At 50.7% G+C, this 16,119-nt stretch overlaps 1 protein-coding gene across 1 annotated transcript in view; it reads left to right on the top strand.

Moving 5' to 3' along the window:
• TBC1D2B (TBC1 domain family member 2B) overlaps positions 1-16,119 on the top strand; it is a 146,734-nt gene that overhangs the window by 89,219 nt on the left and 41,396 nt on the right. Inside the window, exons 5-6 of the mRNA XM_077264205.1 lie at positions 5,346-5,512; positions 15,473-15,850. Of these exons, the coding sequence (XP_077120320.1) occupies positions 5,346-5,512; positions 15,473-15,850 (545 nt within the window). The remainder of the gene's footprint in view (positions 1-5,345; positions 5,513-15,472; positions 15,851-16,119) is intronic.

The raw sequence follows: 16,119 nt of genomic DNA, 5'->3' as shown, positions 1-16,119 counted from the left end.
GGTTCATTGGCAGCTGGCAGCGCTGTTCAAGCACCATGTATTTCCTTCAGGAAATGCCCATCTAGTTATTATTATTATTCTTCTCCGCGTTTTCTGCAATTAATGCGGCCCGAACCGCTCGGCGCAGAGACCCCGTTCAGGCGGCGTTTCGAAGGCCTCGGTGGGGACAGGTGTGCTATGACTTTTATAGTCGATCCGATATGTAGATTTTATTTAAATCGCATTTAAAAAAAAAAATTTCCCATAGGAAATAATGGCGAACTTTCCATTACCCCCAACTTGACCTTCCAAAGATGGCAGCTATGCAAATGTACGGTGTCCATTTTAGGACATGATCATTTATCAAAGTCAAACAGAATAAAGTGACTATGACACCCTCTCGTCCCGTGTGTGAAAAGTAAGTGCCCCCCCGGCCCCGTGTGTGAAAAGTAAGTGCCCCCCGACCCCGTGTGTGAAAAGTAAGTGCCCCCCGGCCCCGTGTGCAAAAGTAATGGCGCCCCCGGCCCCGTGTGCAAAAGTAATGGCGCCCCCGGCCCCGTGTGCAAAAGTAATGGCGCCCCCGGCCCCGTGTGCAAAAGTAATGGCGCCCTTGGCCCCGTGTGCAAAAGTAAGCGCGCCCCCGGCCCCGTGTGCAAAAGTAAGCGCGCCCCCGGCCCCGTGTGCAAAAGTAAGCGCGCCCCCGGCCCCGTGTGCAAAAGTAATGGCGCCCCCGGCCCCTTGTGGAAAAGTAATGGCGCCTCCGGCCCCGTGTGCAAAAGTAATGGCGCCCCGGCCCCGTGTGCAAAAGTAATGGCGCCCCCGGCCCCGTGTGCAAAAGTAATGGCGCCCCCGTCCCCGTGTGCAAAAGTAATGGCGCCCCCGGCCCCGTGTGCAAAAGTAAGCGCGCCCCCGTCCCCGTGTGCAAAAGTAATGGCGCCCCCGGCCCCGTGTGCAAAAGTAAGCGCGCCCCCGTCCCCGTGTGCAAAAGTAATGGCGCCCTCGTCCCCGTGTGCAAAAGTAATGGCGCCCCCGTCCCCGTGTGCAAAAGTAATGGCGCCCCCGTCCCCGTGTGCAAAAGTAATGGCGCCCCCGTCCCCGTGTGCAAAAGTAATGGCGCCCCCGTCCCCGTGTGCAAAAGTAATGGCGCCCCCGTCCCCGTGTGCAAAAGTAATGGCGCCCCCGTCCCCGTGTGCAAAAGTAATGGCGCCCCCGGCCCCGTGTGCAAAAGTAATGGCGCCCCCGGCCCCGTGTGCAAAAGTAATGGCGCCCCTGGCCCCGTGTGCAAAAGTAAGCGCGTCCCCATGTGCAAAAGTAAGCGCGCCCCCGTCCCCGTGTGCAAAAGTAAGCGCGCCCCCGTCCCCGTGTGCAAAAGTAATGGCGCCCCCGGCCCCGTGTGCAAAAGTAATGGCGCCCCCGGCCCCGTGTGCAAAAGTAATGGCGCCCCCGGCCCCGTGTGCAAAAGTAATGGCGCCTCCGGCCCCGTGTGCAAAAGTAATGGCGCCCCCCGGCCCCGTGTGCAAAAGTAATGGCGCCCCCCGGCCCCGTGTGCAAAAGTAATGGCGCCCCCCGGCCCCGTGTGCAAAAGTAATGGCGCCTCCGGCCCCGTGTGCAAAAAGTAATGGCGCCCCCGGCCCCGTGTGCAAAAGTAATGGCGCCCCCGGCCCCGTGTGCAAAAGTAATGGCGCCCCCGGCCCCGTGTGCAAAAGTAATGGCGCACCCGGCCCCGTGTGCAAAAGTAAGCGCGCCCCCGGCCCCGTGTGCAAAAGTAAGCGCGCCCCCGGCCCCGTGTGCAAAAGTAAGCGCGCCCCCGGCCCCGTGTGCAAAAGTAATGGCGGCCCCGTGTGCAAACGTAATGGCGCCCCCGACCCCGTGTGCAAAAGTAATGGCGCCCCCGGCCCCGTGTGCAAAAGTAATGGCGCCCCTGGCCCCGTGTGCAAAAGTAATGGCGCCCCCGGCCCCGTGTGCAAAAGTAATGGCGCCCCCGGCCCCGTGTGCAAAAGTAAGCGCGCCCCCGGCCCCGTGTGCAAAAGTAAGCGCGCCCCCGGCCCCGTGTGCAAAAGTAAGCGCGCCCCCGGCCCCGTGTGCAAAAGTAAGCGCGCCCCCGGCCCCGTGTGCAAAAGTAATGGCGCCCCCGGCCCCGTGTGCAAAAGTAATGGCGCCCCCGGCCCCGTGTGCAAAAGTAATGGCGCCCCCGGCCCCGTGTGCAAAAGTAATGGCGGCCCCGTGTGCAAAAGTAATGGCGCCCCCGGCCCCGTGTGCAAAAGTAATGGCGCCCCCCGGCCCCGTGTGCAAAAGTAATGGCGCCCCCCGGCCCCGTGTGCAAAAGTAATGGCGCCCCCGGTCCCGTGTGCAAAAGTAATGGCGCCCCCGGCCCCGTGTGCAAAAGTAAGTGCGGCCCCGTGTGCAAAAGTAAGTGCGCCCCCGGCCCCGTGTGCAAAAGTAATGGCGGCCCCGTGTGCAAAAGTAATGGCGCCCCCGGCCCCGTGTGCAAAAGTAATGGCGCCCCCGGCCCCGTGTGCAAAAGTAATGGCGCCCCCGGCCCCGTGTGCAAAAGTAATGGCGCCCCCGGCCCCGTGTGCAAAAGTAAGCGCGCCCCCGGCCCCGTGTGCAAAAGTAAGCGCGCCCCCGGCCCCGTGTGCAAAAGTAAGCGCGCCCCCGGCCCCGTGTGCAAAAGTAAGCGCGCCCCCGGCCCCGTGTGCAAAATTAATGGCGGCCCCCGGCCCCGTGTGCAAAAGTAATGGCGCCCCCCGGCCCCGTGTGCAAAAGTAATGGCGCCCCCCGGCCCCGTGTGCAAAAGTAATGGCGCCCCCCGGCCCCGTGTGCAAAAGTAATGGCGCCCCCCGGCCCCGTGTGCAAAAGTAATGGCGCCCCCCGGCCCCGTGTGCAAAAGTAATGGCGCCCCCCGGCCCCGTGTGCAAAAGTAATGGCGCCCCCCGGCCCCGTGTGCAAAAGTAATGGCGCCCCCCGGCCACGTGTGCAAAAGTAATGGCGCCCCCCGGCCCCGTGTGCAAAAGTAATGGCGCCCCCCGGCCCCGTGTGCAAAAGTAATGGCGCCCCCGGCCCCGTGTGCAAAAGTAAGCGCGCCCCCGGCCCCGTGTGCAAAAGTAAGCGCGCCCCCGGCCCCGTGTGCAAAAGTAAGCGCGCCCCCGGCCCCGTGTGCAAAAGTAATGGCGCCCTTGGCCCCGTGTGCAAAAGTAAGCGCGCCCCCGGCCCCGTGTGCAAAAGTAAGCGCGCCCCCGGCCCCGTGTGCAAAAGTAAGTGCGCCCCGGTCCCGGGTGTGCAAAAGTAAGTGCTCCCCTGGTGTGTGAAGTGCTGCTGTAAAGCTGGCAGCGCTGTTCAAGCACCATGTATTTCCTTCAGGAAATGCCCATCTAGTTATTATTCTTCTTCTTCTCCGCGTTTTCCGCAATTAATGCGGCCCGAACCGCTCGGCGCAGAGACCCCGTTCAGGCGGCGTTTCGAAGGCCTCGGTGGGGACAGGTGTGCTATGACTTTTATAGTCGATCCGATATGTAGATTTTATTTAAATCGCATTTAAAAAAAAAAAATTCCCATAGGAAATAATGGCGAACTTTCCATTACCCCCAACTTGACCTTCCAAAGATGGCAGCTATGCAAATGTATGGTGTCCATTTTAGGACATGATCATTTATCAAAGTCAAACATCAGAATAAAGTGACTATGACACCCTCTCGTCCCGTGTGTGAAAAGTAAGTGCCCCCCGGCCCCGTGTGTGAAAAGTAAGTGCCCCCCCGGCCCCATGTGTGAAAAGTAAGTGCCCCCCCGGCCCCGTGTGTGAAAAGTAAGTGCCCCCCCGGCCCCGTGTGTGAAAAGTAAGTGCCCCCCCGGCCCCGTGTGTGAAAAGTAAGTGCCCCCCGGCCCCGTGTGTGAAAAGTAAGTGCCCCCCGGCCCCGTGTGCAAAAGTAAGTGCGCCCCCGGCCCCGTGTGCAAAAGTAAGTGCGCCCCCGGCCCCGTGTGCAAAAGTAAGTGCGCCCCCGGCCCCGTGTGCAAAAGTAAGTGCGCCCCCGGCCCCGTGTGCAAAAGTAAGTGCGCCCCCGGCCCCGTGTGCAAAAGTAAGTGCGTCCCCGGCCCCGTGTGCAAAAGTAAGTGCGCCCCCGGCCCCGTGTGCAAAAGTAAGTGCGCCCCCGGCCCCGTGTGCAAAAGTAAGTGCGCCCCCGGCCCCGTGTGCAAAAGTAAGTGCGCCCCCGGCCCCGTGTGCAAAAGTAAGTGCGCCCCCGGCCCCGTGTGCAAAAGTAAGTGCGCCCCCGGCCCCGTGTGCAAAAGTAAGTGCTCCCCCGGCCCCGTGTGCAAAAGTAAGTGCGCCCCCGGCCCCGTGTGCAAAAGTAAGTGCGCCCCCGGCCCCGTGTGCAAAAGTAAGTGCGCCCCCGGCCCCGTGTGCAAAAGTAAGTGCGCCCCCGGCCCCGTGTGCAAAAGTAAGTGCGCCCCCGGCCCCGTGTGCAAAAGTAAGTGCGCCCTCGGCCCCGTGTGCAAAAGTAAGTGCGCCCCCGGCCCCGTGTGCAAAAGTAAGTGCGCCCCCGGCCCCGTGTGCAAAAGTAAGTGCGCCCCCGGCCCCGTGTGCAAAAGTAAGTGCGCCCCCGGCCCCGTGTGCAAAAGTAAGTGCGCCCCCGGCCCCGTGTGCAAAAGTAAGTGCGCCCCCGGCCCCGTGTGCAAAAGTAAGTGCGCCCCCGGCCCCGTGTGCAAAAGTAAGTGCGCCCCCGGCCCCGTGTGCAAAAGTAAGTGCGCCCCCGGCCCCGTATGCAAAAGTAAGTGCGCCCCCGGCCCCGTGTGCAAAAGTAAGTGCGCCCCCGGCCCCGTGTGCAAAAGTAAGTGCGCCCCCGGCCCCGTGTGCAAAAGTAAGTGCGCCCCCGGCCCCGTGTGCAAAAGTAAGTGCGCCCCCGGCCCCGTGTGCAAAAGTAAGTGCGCCCCCAGCCCCGTGTGCAAAAGTAAGTGCGCCCCCGGCCCCGTGTGTGAAAAGTGCTGCTGTAAAGCTGGCAGCGCTGTTCAAGCACCATGTATTTCCTTCAGGAAATGCCCATCTAGTTTTTACTATATGCTGCCAAACTATGGCATAATTGTACTGACCTGGAGAATCATGTGGATGTCATTTTTAACACACAATGAATACAGTAAAAATAAGCCCTTATAAGGCTGTTTACAGAAAAATTAAAAACTTTTGGCTCTTTGAAGAAGGGGAGCACGAAACGAAAGCACAACAAAAAAAACAAAAAAATGGAAAATCTCCTTATTGATTTGTTACCTTATGCATCCTTCTAATAATAAAAGTATGTTGTTAGTTTCCATCAATCTTGTGTAGCGGCTGTGTTTTCTACAATTTTTATTTATTTTTTGGACCCTTCTTCACACAGGTAAACGTCCATTACTAGTTGCGTTAAAGAACCGATACAGCTCAGACAACACTTCTGTGGAGTCTTTACCGTCAAGTGATCCTAAGATTGATTGTGACCTTCAAATGAGGCTTCAGACCCAGGAAGGTGACCTGGAAAGACTGAAACAAGAACTGACCAGCCAGAAGGTTAGCATTGTGTGCGCTGTTACCCATAGACAAGACGTATAACATATCAAGACAAGCAAGGAAGCCACGATGCCAAAATAGTAGTAGTAAAATAAATACAAGCTTATTAGACTTAGAGTAACCGTTGTTTTCATTTTTATATATAATATATAAATCAATATTACACATTAAAATAAAATAAAAAAACTTTGTAATATGTCTTATTAGAGCAGTCTGTTTCTTCTCTCCATTAATGGGTAAAATCTGTATTAAGTGAGAAAAGATTTTCCCATTACTGAGATAGGAGATGGCAGTTGGTGCTTATAAGATTCTATGGGGAGTAGGAAGAAGCTAGTCACACACAGACAACTTTATGATCACCAACTGGCACCTTAGGAATGGGAAAGTCTGTATTTACTAAAGACAGATTTTACCCACAAATAAAGCGTTTTGAGACTGATCAGCTCAGGTGTAGAAATAAACAGATTTATCTAATTAGAAATGTCAAAGTTTACGCATTGGTTTTACATGGGCTCGGGGCTGACTTAAAGGGGTTTTCCCATGAACAAAAGTTGATTTTAATCAATAGATCTTGAAATAATAATAATTTTCACAATTGGAATTGTTTAAAATGTTCCTGTGCTGAGATAATCTTATACATGTGCCCCTGCTGTGTACTGTGTAATGGCTGTGTCTGACCGTACAGGAACATGGTCTGATCATTCCATAGCTACTGGGCAGGGGAGGGGGGAGGAGAAAAAAATATTATAGACATTACAGCATAGGTTCACAAATGATTCTTTCCTTGAAGTAAAACATTGTCTAAAAACAGGCAGGGAAATGTTTTGGGTCTAGGAAAGTATTAGCTCTGATCCCCTGCTGTAATGTCTCTACACTCTTTTGCTTCCTTACCTTACCAGGAGCTGTGGTGTGATCAGACCATGGTTCTGTATGGTCAGACACAACCATTACACAGTGCACAGTAGGGGCACATTTATAGGATTACCTTAGCACAGGAACATTTTATTTAAAGGGAACCTGTCCCCCCCCCCCCCTTTTTTTTTTTTTAGCTAAAAGAGCCACCTTTTGCAGCACTGATGCTGCATTCTGTCAAGGTGGCTGCTGAAATAATCGCTTTTATAATTTGTCCCTAGTACCTTGAAATAGACCTGGGGTCATGTCTTTTCCCCTCCCAGCCATCACTCAGGGCCTCTGCGCGCCGGGCTCTGCCTTCATTAACGTCTCACACTGGGGCTCCCGGATTTACCGCCTTGTCAGTGACCACCGCGGTGCATCCCTTGCTTGACAGGCGACCTTCCGCGGTCGGAGCAGCAGCCGCAACAGCGACCACTTTGAGGAAGTGAACACGCAGCAGTCGCCCGTGTGTTCTGCTGCAGCCCAGGCGCCTGCGCTGTAAGTTCGAAGGGCAGCGCAAACTGACCTTTCCCAGCGCCTGCGCACTGCAGTTCTTTGCTCTGCCCTCAACAGGACAGACAAAGTACGCCTGCCCCGGAGCCGCAGCGTGAAGACAAGAGGACGTGATCGTAAGAAGATGGGAGGCCCCGAACCGCGACGCCCATCGGATCCTGCAGACAACTTTGCAGGATGTGTTTTTTCTCCTGAACGACGCATAGCAACGTATTGCAAACAACACTAGTGTGAAAGTAGCCTAACAGACTAAGCTCTACAGCATATTCCACATTCCAGAGTCCTTTACCTTCTGGACACCCAGAGTCTCCCCACAGGAATCTGATGGAATTATTCTTCATTTCTAGCTGAGCTTTGGTTAAATTAGGAAATGTGAGCTAAGCTAGTCTTGTGATGTTGGGTCAAAGCAGTGGAAATATTCAGCCATTAATCATGTTCATATAGTGGGCTCAGCCAGAGATGCTGCTCCTTTCCAGCTGGATACTGTTAACTTCTGGATACTATGAATAGTCATATGATCATGTGAGCATTCAGCAAGTCCTGTTTCCTTTTGGATGAGTTCAAGGTTTCAGCTTTTATGTGATCTCGTGACTTCTATATATCTCTTGGCAGCATTCTTTACTAGATACAGCTGCATAGAAAGGTTTTTTTTAATCACTGCTGTGCTTTTTATTGTTGGCATGACTGTAACAAGGTTTATTTCACATATTCTAGGCAAATACAAAAGATGTATTTAATTTAGCCAGTATTGTGATCCTGTCGATCTATCACTTTGTTGTTTTCTGGAGCTCTTCTGAATCAGTCACGTGCTTTTATGGTATAAGCAATTCAAATCATTGCTGTTTAATGATCAATGTGAAACATTATTTCTCTATCGCTTCATTGGGGGACACAGGAATCATGGGTGTATGCTGCTGCTGCCACTAGGAGGCTAACACTATGCACAAAAAAAGTTAGCTCCTCCTCTGCAGTATACACCCCACCGACTAGCATTCTGATATTCAGTTTAGCTTAATGTCAGTAGAAGGTGGACACGGGTCTTTCATTAAACCCATATCTATCTCCGTGTGCGTCGTTCCTTTTCAGGTACCACAGAGGGATACAGCGTGAACAGTCAACTACTGTTCTCCCACAAAGAGACTATGAGTACGGCGTATACTGCCACCCCGTATCCTCATATGTCTGTCCAGCAGGACCAAGGTCCCTAACACAGAAGCGTGTTTAGGAGATACGGACCACTCCTAGCCCGGTCTCCCACCCACTCGCCCTCCAGAGCCTGTTGGTTGAGGAGACGAGGACATCCATCAACAGGTTTTTTTCAGGACATCCCTTACATTCCTTGGATGATGAGGTAAGTATACAGATGAAGAAAGGTGAGTATTTTCCCCCCTTTCAGCTTGTATCCTTCTCCTAAGAGTAGGACTCGGGGTTCCTTTGTACTGGATAGGCACTGTGTCTAACAGTTTGGGGGTCCAGGACTCTTACCTCACCCTGGATCTCTTTTTTGCAGCATAGTTCCACGGTGGTCACGGCTTTTCCTTGGATGGGTTCACAGGTAGGGGGTTATCGCTGCGGTAACGCTGAGGCCCTGCAGGGCCTCCGCACCGCTTCTCCCTTCCCGGCAGTCACCGGGATCTAATCTAGGCCCTGGCTTCTGTCAGGGCCTAGTCCGGCATTGTGGCTCCGCCCCCCGTCCTCTCCTTCGGGTGGGTGGGCCTTGTAGGGCCTCCGCGCCGCTTCTCCCCTCCCGGCGGTCACCGGGTTCTAATTTAGGCCCCGACTTCTGTCCGGGCCTAACCCGGCGCTGTGACTCCGCCTCCCGTCCTCTCCTTCGGGCGGGCTTTTCTCCCGCCCGTCTTTCACCTTGTTCACGGCGCTAGCTCCGCCCGCTCCTCCCGGCCTCGGCACAGACTGCGACCGGCGCCATCTTTGTCCTCCCAGATCTCGCTGTTGCTCCACTCACTCCTCCTGGCTTCTGCGCGGGCTGCTATCATCTTCTCTCTTTCATCATGCGGTGGACACCGCCCCCCTCTTCCAGCCTCTCCTCCTCAGCAGTGCGCGTTTTTTGCACTGCATCGTCTCGTAAGCCACCATTTTCCGGCATGTGAGCCCAGCGGTGATTTCCTCTGCAGGACCTGCTTCCCCTACCGACCTTCCCAGCCTCTACTACTGGAAGCTAACTACAGGACATCTGCCGTGAGTAGCTCTGCACTGCAGACTGACTCTCCTCTGCTCCTGTCCCCTAACCTTGCTTCTTTTAGTGGGTTCTGTTCATCATGTCTAATTCTAAGGGAGAACGTTCCCGTCCTCCTACTTCCTCTTCCTCTGCTTTAGACACTTTGTGTGTTCTTGTAAATGCAGGCTTCCCTCAGGTCAGTCCTCTCCCCTCTGTCTGGACTGCAGCAACCCCACTGTACCCACCGCTCAGGAGCCACCTTCTGTCCCAGGTGAGAGTGAGGCCCCTATCCCAGGGTGGGCTTCCTCTCTATCTCAATCTGTGGCAGATCTCACCAGGGTATCTCAGACCCTTGTGTCCGTTCTTGATAAGTTGCCCTGGGGAGGATGGTGGCAGCGTCGGAGGCAATCCCCTTCGTTCAATTCCACTGAAGACCACTTCAGCAAGCAATTCTTTTGCAGTGGGACAAGTCTGTCTTTTCTCTGGATCGCCCGATTCGGCTCTCGTCCCGGGTCAAACGGTCCCTCAATTGGTGGTTGACGTCACCCCTCATCTTTCAGGGTCGGTCCTTCCTTCCCGTTCACTGGCAGGTGGTGACGACGGATGCCAGCCTTCTCGGCTGGGGGGGGGCGCGGTGTTTTGTCACTTGACTGTACTGGGACGTTGGTCGGCGCAGGAATCCACTCTGCCGATCAACGTCCTTGAAATTCGGGCCATTTTTCTGTCCCTCCTTCACTGGGAAAGACTTCTCAGGGATTTGCCAATCCGAATTCAGACAGACAATGCCACGGCAGTGGCATATGTCAACCACCAGGGAGGAACTCGGAGTTCCTTGGCATTGGCTGATGTCTCCAAGATCCTCCTTTGGGCGGAGGTGACGGTTCCGGTGATATCCGTGGTGCATATCCCCGGCGTAGACAACTGGGCCGCCGATTTTCTCAGAAGGTCTTCCATCAGATTTGCCTTCGATGGGGATTCTGGACTCAGTCCCGACTGAACAAGAAGGTCCCTCAGTTTCTTCTCCAGGTCCCGCAATCCTCTCGCAGTGAACGCCGATGCGCTGGCAATTTTTTGGTCGCAGTTCGTGCTCCCCTATCTGGTCCCTCCCCTTCCCCTTCTTCCCAAGCTACTGAAGAAGATCAAGGCGGAGGGTGCCGGTCACCCTGATTGCACCGGATTGGTCCAGAAGGTCTTGGTTCGCGGAGATCGTCAATCTTCTCGCGGACACTCCCTGGCGGCTTCCAGACAGATCCGATCTGTTGTCTCAAGGTCCGATCTGCCACCCAAATTCTCGGTCGCTCAGTTTGACGGCGTGGCTATGGAGACCGCAGTTCTGAAAGCGTCCAGTTTTTCAAATCGGGTGATTCACACCATGATCCAGGCTAGGAAGCCGTCGTCTTCCACGATTTACTATTGAACCTGGACGGCCTTTTTCCATTGGTGCGAGACCAATCACGTCCCACCTATGTCCTTTTCTCTTCCTTCTATTTTGGCGTTTCTCCAGGCGGGACTGGACTCGGGTCTTGCCCTTAGTTCTCTAAAGGGTCAAGTATCAGCGCTTTCCATTCTTTTCCAGAAGACGTTGTCAGCCCAACCACAGGTCAAGACCTTCCTTCAGGGAGTAGCGCATACAGCTACTCCATACCAGGCTCCCGTGGATCCATGGGATCTCAACCATGTCCTGGAGGCCCTGAAGGGTTCTCCCTTTGAGCCTCTCAAAGAGGTTCCCCTGTCAAGTTTTTGCTATCTCATCTGAGAGCACCATAATGCAGGGAACCTTGATTCCAGCGATGTATCACATAGTTTACTAGGTGCAGCAGTTGTGACACAATCAGAGTTTAGAAGTAGAATGCAGCTGAGAAAGCTAATCCCACCTACACCAGACTCTCTGTGTACATAGTCTATAGACCGTGAGCTGCTTATCGTAGGAGGGGGTGTGGTCAGGCTAGATCTTTTCCCCTGGTGTAGCTGTTGTAGTCCCAGCCAGCAGTGATAAGGTCCTGGTGATAAAGCCTTCAATGTAAGTAAACAGCACCCAGCCTAATAAGTGACACATTGCTGAATTTGATGTTTTAACCCCTACCTCTTGCTGTCTTCAGATTACATGGCAAAAACTTAATTACAGATTCCATCTAATAAGCCAAATTCAGGAGCGGAACCTATAGAGAGAAATGCTGTACCTGAAAGATTCCCATCTGTTAAATATTTCATTTGTGTTTGTAAGCCAAATGCAGATCAAAATACCTATATGTGAATAAGGCCTGAGCAGAGTTCAAGCTATTAAGAAAATATTACACCAAAATAGATTCTTGTCTCAGGCTTACTATGAAATCACATAACCACCATGCAGTATGAGCAGTCTGCTGTGCAGTTCTTACTAATGCTGCACATTATGCAAATTGCCTATCAATCAGACTGAACTAATGATCTGGTGAGGTAGTGACTGTATAAGTCAATGTCTAAACCTTTAATAAGCCTTGCAACATGACCAGGGAATTTGGGCAACCGGAAACTCATCTAGCTGTTCAAGGTTATTTGTCAAGTGAAACCAGAATCATTTTCCTGAACAAAAGATACTAATTTTAGCAAACTTTTCTCTTATAATGCATTGGCAAAAAGACTGTGTGCCCAACTGGTCTCCTTAAAGATGACCTGTCACTTGGTAAAAAAGTTTTGTTGAATACCTTGTAAAAATCTATGATCTCTCCTGATTCTGCTGTTCTTTTCTGTCTTCTGCTGTGCTACTCCATTGCCTAGATATTCATATTTGTTGCTTTTGGAGCGCAATATGTGAAATGTCTGCTTGCAGGCCAATTGGTCACTTCTTCAGAGTTTTCTCTAAGGACGTGTGCTTTCACATGTCCCTCTCAGACCGTGCCAATCACAGATCAGCTGCCGAACTGTGATTCACAGTGTGTGAGAGGGAAGCGTGAAAGTGCATACCCTTTAAGAAGAATGAAGAAACACCCAGTTGATCTGCAAGCAGACATTTCACATATTGTGCTCCAAAAGGAGCAAATTTCAATATCTCTGCAATGGAGTGAGGCAGCAGAATCAGGAGTTCAGGGATTTTTTTTACAAAGTATTTAACTCCAGGTTTTTTAAGCTCATCTTTAAAAAGTAACATTACTTCACCTTAAGGTGCCTGAACTCAGTAGGCTAGGGCTACACCTAAAAAGGTTTTGATAAGAATTTATATTAAAAAAAAAAGTAATCAAAACCTTTAGCCTAAAATGATTTTCAGAGGTCTTAAAAAAACTGTCATTTTGAGGCAGAGTAGCGGAGTTTCAATCCACAGGTCTATCTTCTCTTTTAATGGCTTATCCACCACTATGGCTGTCTATATTCATTTTACAATACCTATGTGAAACAAAAGTGTGTATCCACTTTTTAGTAAATTGTCCAACCCGGTGGCTGTCTATTCATTTTTATTACCTATGTGCAACAAAGGTGTTTTTCTGTATATTGGAATAACACAAAAAAACAGAGGAAAAAGGCAAATTGGGCATCATTTCATACACAACCTCAAAAACGGTCCAGATAAAATTGTTGGTACCCTCAACTTAATTACTTGGTTACACGCTCTTTGGAATAATTAACTGCAATCAATCGCTTCCTTAAACCATCAACAAGCGTCTTACACCCCAGCTGGAATTTTGGACTTCTCATCTTTTGAAAACTGCTCCATGTCTCTCATATTTGTAGCAATTTTAAGATTTCTCCACAGCTGTTCAAAGTAGTGTGTGATAGTGATTGGCTCTTTTTGGATCCTAAATGGATCCGTATTAAATGTGTTCACAATATGTGAATACATATTTATGCTGAGGTAATGCATCTGAAACCCCGCCCACCTATGGCATAAACTCCGCCCACTTGCTAGTAACCAATTAAATTGATGAGTGGGTGAAGTTTTGTTTGGGTGGGCGGGGTTACACCTGCCGACGTCCGGGATTTTACGCCCAGTGAAAGCCATTCAGAGAATTTAGGGGCTCTCACTGGGGTGCCGGCTCCCATTGTTCACAGCAGGGAGCCGGCTCTTTGTACCGGATTGTTCGCGAACGACCCATCACTAGGGTGTGATGGCATCACTGAATGCAATGTCCACTGATTGTTCTATGTTCTACTTCCAATCTGGACTGTGAAACCATTTTTTTTTTGGACACTGGGTCCTCTCACCCCTTTTTCTTCTTCTTACCTGTGTAGTCGGGTAGAGAATACTGATGAAGGTCATATGAGATGGAAACGTCTACGTGTAGTACACTTTCTTTTTGACTGCCATGCAATTAAAGATGTTATACTATTCAGACCTAATTTGAGTGCCAAGTTTGCACACAGTCAAGGCACCCAGTGCCAGAGGCAGCAAAACAACCTCAAAACATCTTTGAACCTCCACCATATTTGACTGTAGGTAATGTGTTCTTTTCTTTGTAAGCCTCATTCTGTTTTCGGTAAGCAGTAGAATGATGTGCTTTACCACAAAGCTCTATCTTGGTCTCATCTGTCCACAGGATAGTTTCCCAGAATGATTTTGGCTTACTTAAATACATTTTGGCAAACTGAAGTCCAGCTTTTTTATGTTCGTGTCAGCAGTAGGGTCCTTTTGGGTCTCCTGTCACAGTGTTTGATTTCATTCAAATGTCGGTGGATAGTTTTCGCTGACACTGATACACTCAGAGCCTACAGGACAGCTTGAATTTCTTTGGATCTTGATTGGGCTGCTTATTCACCATCTGGACTATCCTGCATTGCAGCCTTTCATCAATTTTTTTTTTTTGTCCAGGGAGATTAGCTACAGTGCCATGGTTTTAAACATCAATAGGGATTAGAGGACCTGTGGACGTTCTAGTACCAGACCAAACTTAAGTCTAAAGTTGAACCTGAATCCGATCCCCATTGATCTTTTTCTTGCTCTTTCTTTCTGGCTCTCTTTCTCTTTTTGTTCAAGGATTTATCGCATATATCTTATCCACCATGATAACATCACTGATGCATAAGCAAACTATACTCTGGAATCCACTAAAGGCCCCGTCTCACTAAGCGATTTACCAACGATCACGACCAGCGATACGACCTGGCCGTGATCGTTGGTAAGTCGCTGTGTGGTCGCTGGGGAGCTGTCACACAGACAGCTCTCTCCAGCGACCAACGATCAGGGGAACGACTTCGGCATCGTTGAAACTGTCTTCAACGATGCCGAAGTCCCCCTGCAGCACCCGGGTAACCAGGGTAAACATCGGGTTACTAAGCGCAGGGCCGCGCTTAGTAACCCGATGTTTACCCTGGTTACCAAAAAAAACAAACAGTACATACTCGCCTTTCGGTGTCCAGGTCCCTTGCCGTCTGCTTCCTGCTCTGACTGACTGAGCCGCCGTACACTGAGAGCAGAGCGCAGCGGTGACGTCACTGCTGTGCTCTCACTTCTCACTGTACGGCCGGCAGTCAGTGAGAGCAGGAAGCAGACGGCAAGGGACCTGACGGACATCAGAAGGCGAGTATGTATTGTTTGTTTTTTTTTACATTTACGCTGGTAACCAGGGTAAACATCGGGTTACTAAGCGCGGCCCTGCGCTTAGTAACCCGATGTTTACCCTGGTTACCAGTGAAGACATCGCTGGATCGGTGTCACACACACCGATTCAGCGATGTCAGCGGGGCCTCAACGACCGAAAAAAGGTCCAGGCCATTCCGACACGACCAGCGATCTCACAGCAGGGGCCTGATCGCTGGTACGTGTCACACATAGCGAGATCGCTATGGAGGTCGCTGTTGCGTCACAAAACTTGTGACTCAGCAGCGATCTCGCTAGCGATCTCGCTATGTGAGACGGGGCCTTAAGGCATGGGTGACCAGTAAATCTGTATCTCAGGGCATGTTTACACTTACACTATTTTAGGCCAAATTCAGACATGAGGCGGCTGAGTTTGGGTTGGGAGACATGCGGCCAGTCCATACATCAGTCTGTGTACATGTATCGTATTTCATAGATGTCTCATTTCAGCCCGTCTCTAATTTTTGCACTTTTTGAACTGAGACGTTCAAGTGAAACTGCATTGATATTAATGTGAACGCGAGTTCAAATGTTAATAGAATAGAGCATGCTGTGAAATCTGTACAAGCTTTAGAATTATACTTTATTGGGTATTTCGTACTTTAAAAATCTCTTCCCTTATTGCCCTGTAGTTTACTGCATTCTTACTGTGGAGTCTGTGTTGAAATTCCTTGCCATGTGTTAATATAGCCTTACTGTGGTGCATGGTAGGATTATTGAGTGGAAGCTTTGTTGGACTATAGTATTAATGTACTCTTGTATATTGCATTATTTTGCTTTGAGTAACATCATATTATTATAACAAATTATGCAACTTTTTCCTTTTCAGGAGCTTGTAAAACTTTTGCAACAGTCATTAAAGTCATCGCAGTATGATAAGTACTTTGCTACGCCTTTCTCTGATGAGCTCTCAAAAGACCATTTACACTTGCTCCAACAAAAAGATGATCACATTCGAGACCTGAACCTTCTTCTGGAGAAGAAGACTTTGGAGAAGGACCGTCTTCAACAGGAAATTGAGGGGCTGAAATGCAGTGTTGAGCAAATGAAAGAACAGCTCAACATGATGATTGAAACCATCCAGGCTAAAGATGAAGTGATTATGAGGCTATCAAGGCAGATCAGTGACTATGAGGAATCTTCCCCCTTATCTGGCAACAGTTCAGACTCCCCCATTCAGAAAGATGAAGATATGAATCGGTTACGAGTAAGTACCTTTTGTACTTGTGTGGAATACGTGGCATGAGTCTTACAAGAATTCCTTTTACGTGTAGGTTCTGACTGCTTCCAGATATTTGCGCATGTACATAAAGTTTGAAATTCTGCCTTTTATATTACAAATATCAATTTATATCAGCCTTATATAAATTACATATTCTGTGCATGCTTGGTGATTTATATTGTAGCATTTTCGGGTACCACTTCCGTAAACAGCATAGCTCTGACTACGTATTAATGTTGGTAGCAGTACAGAAG

The sequence above is a fragment of the Ranitomeya variabilis genome, chromosome 5 (genome assembly GCF_051348905.1).
Source record: "Ranitomeya variabilis isolate aRanVar5 chromosome 5, aRanVar5.hap1, whole genome shotgun sequence".
NCBI lineage: Eukaryota > Metazoa > Chordata > Amphibia > Anura > Dendrobatidae > Ranitomeya > Ranitomeya variabilis.
Note: the sequence above shows the minus strand (reverse complement) of the source record. Positions and strands in the feature narration are given on the sequence as shown.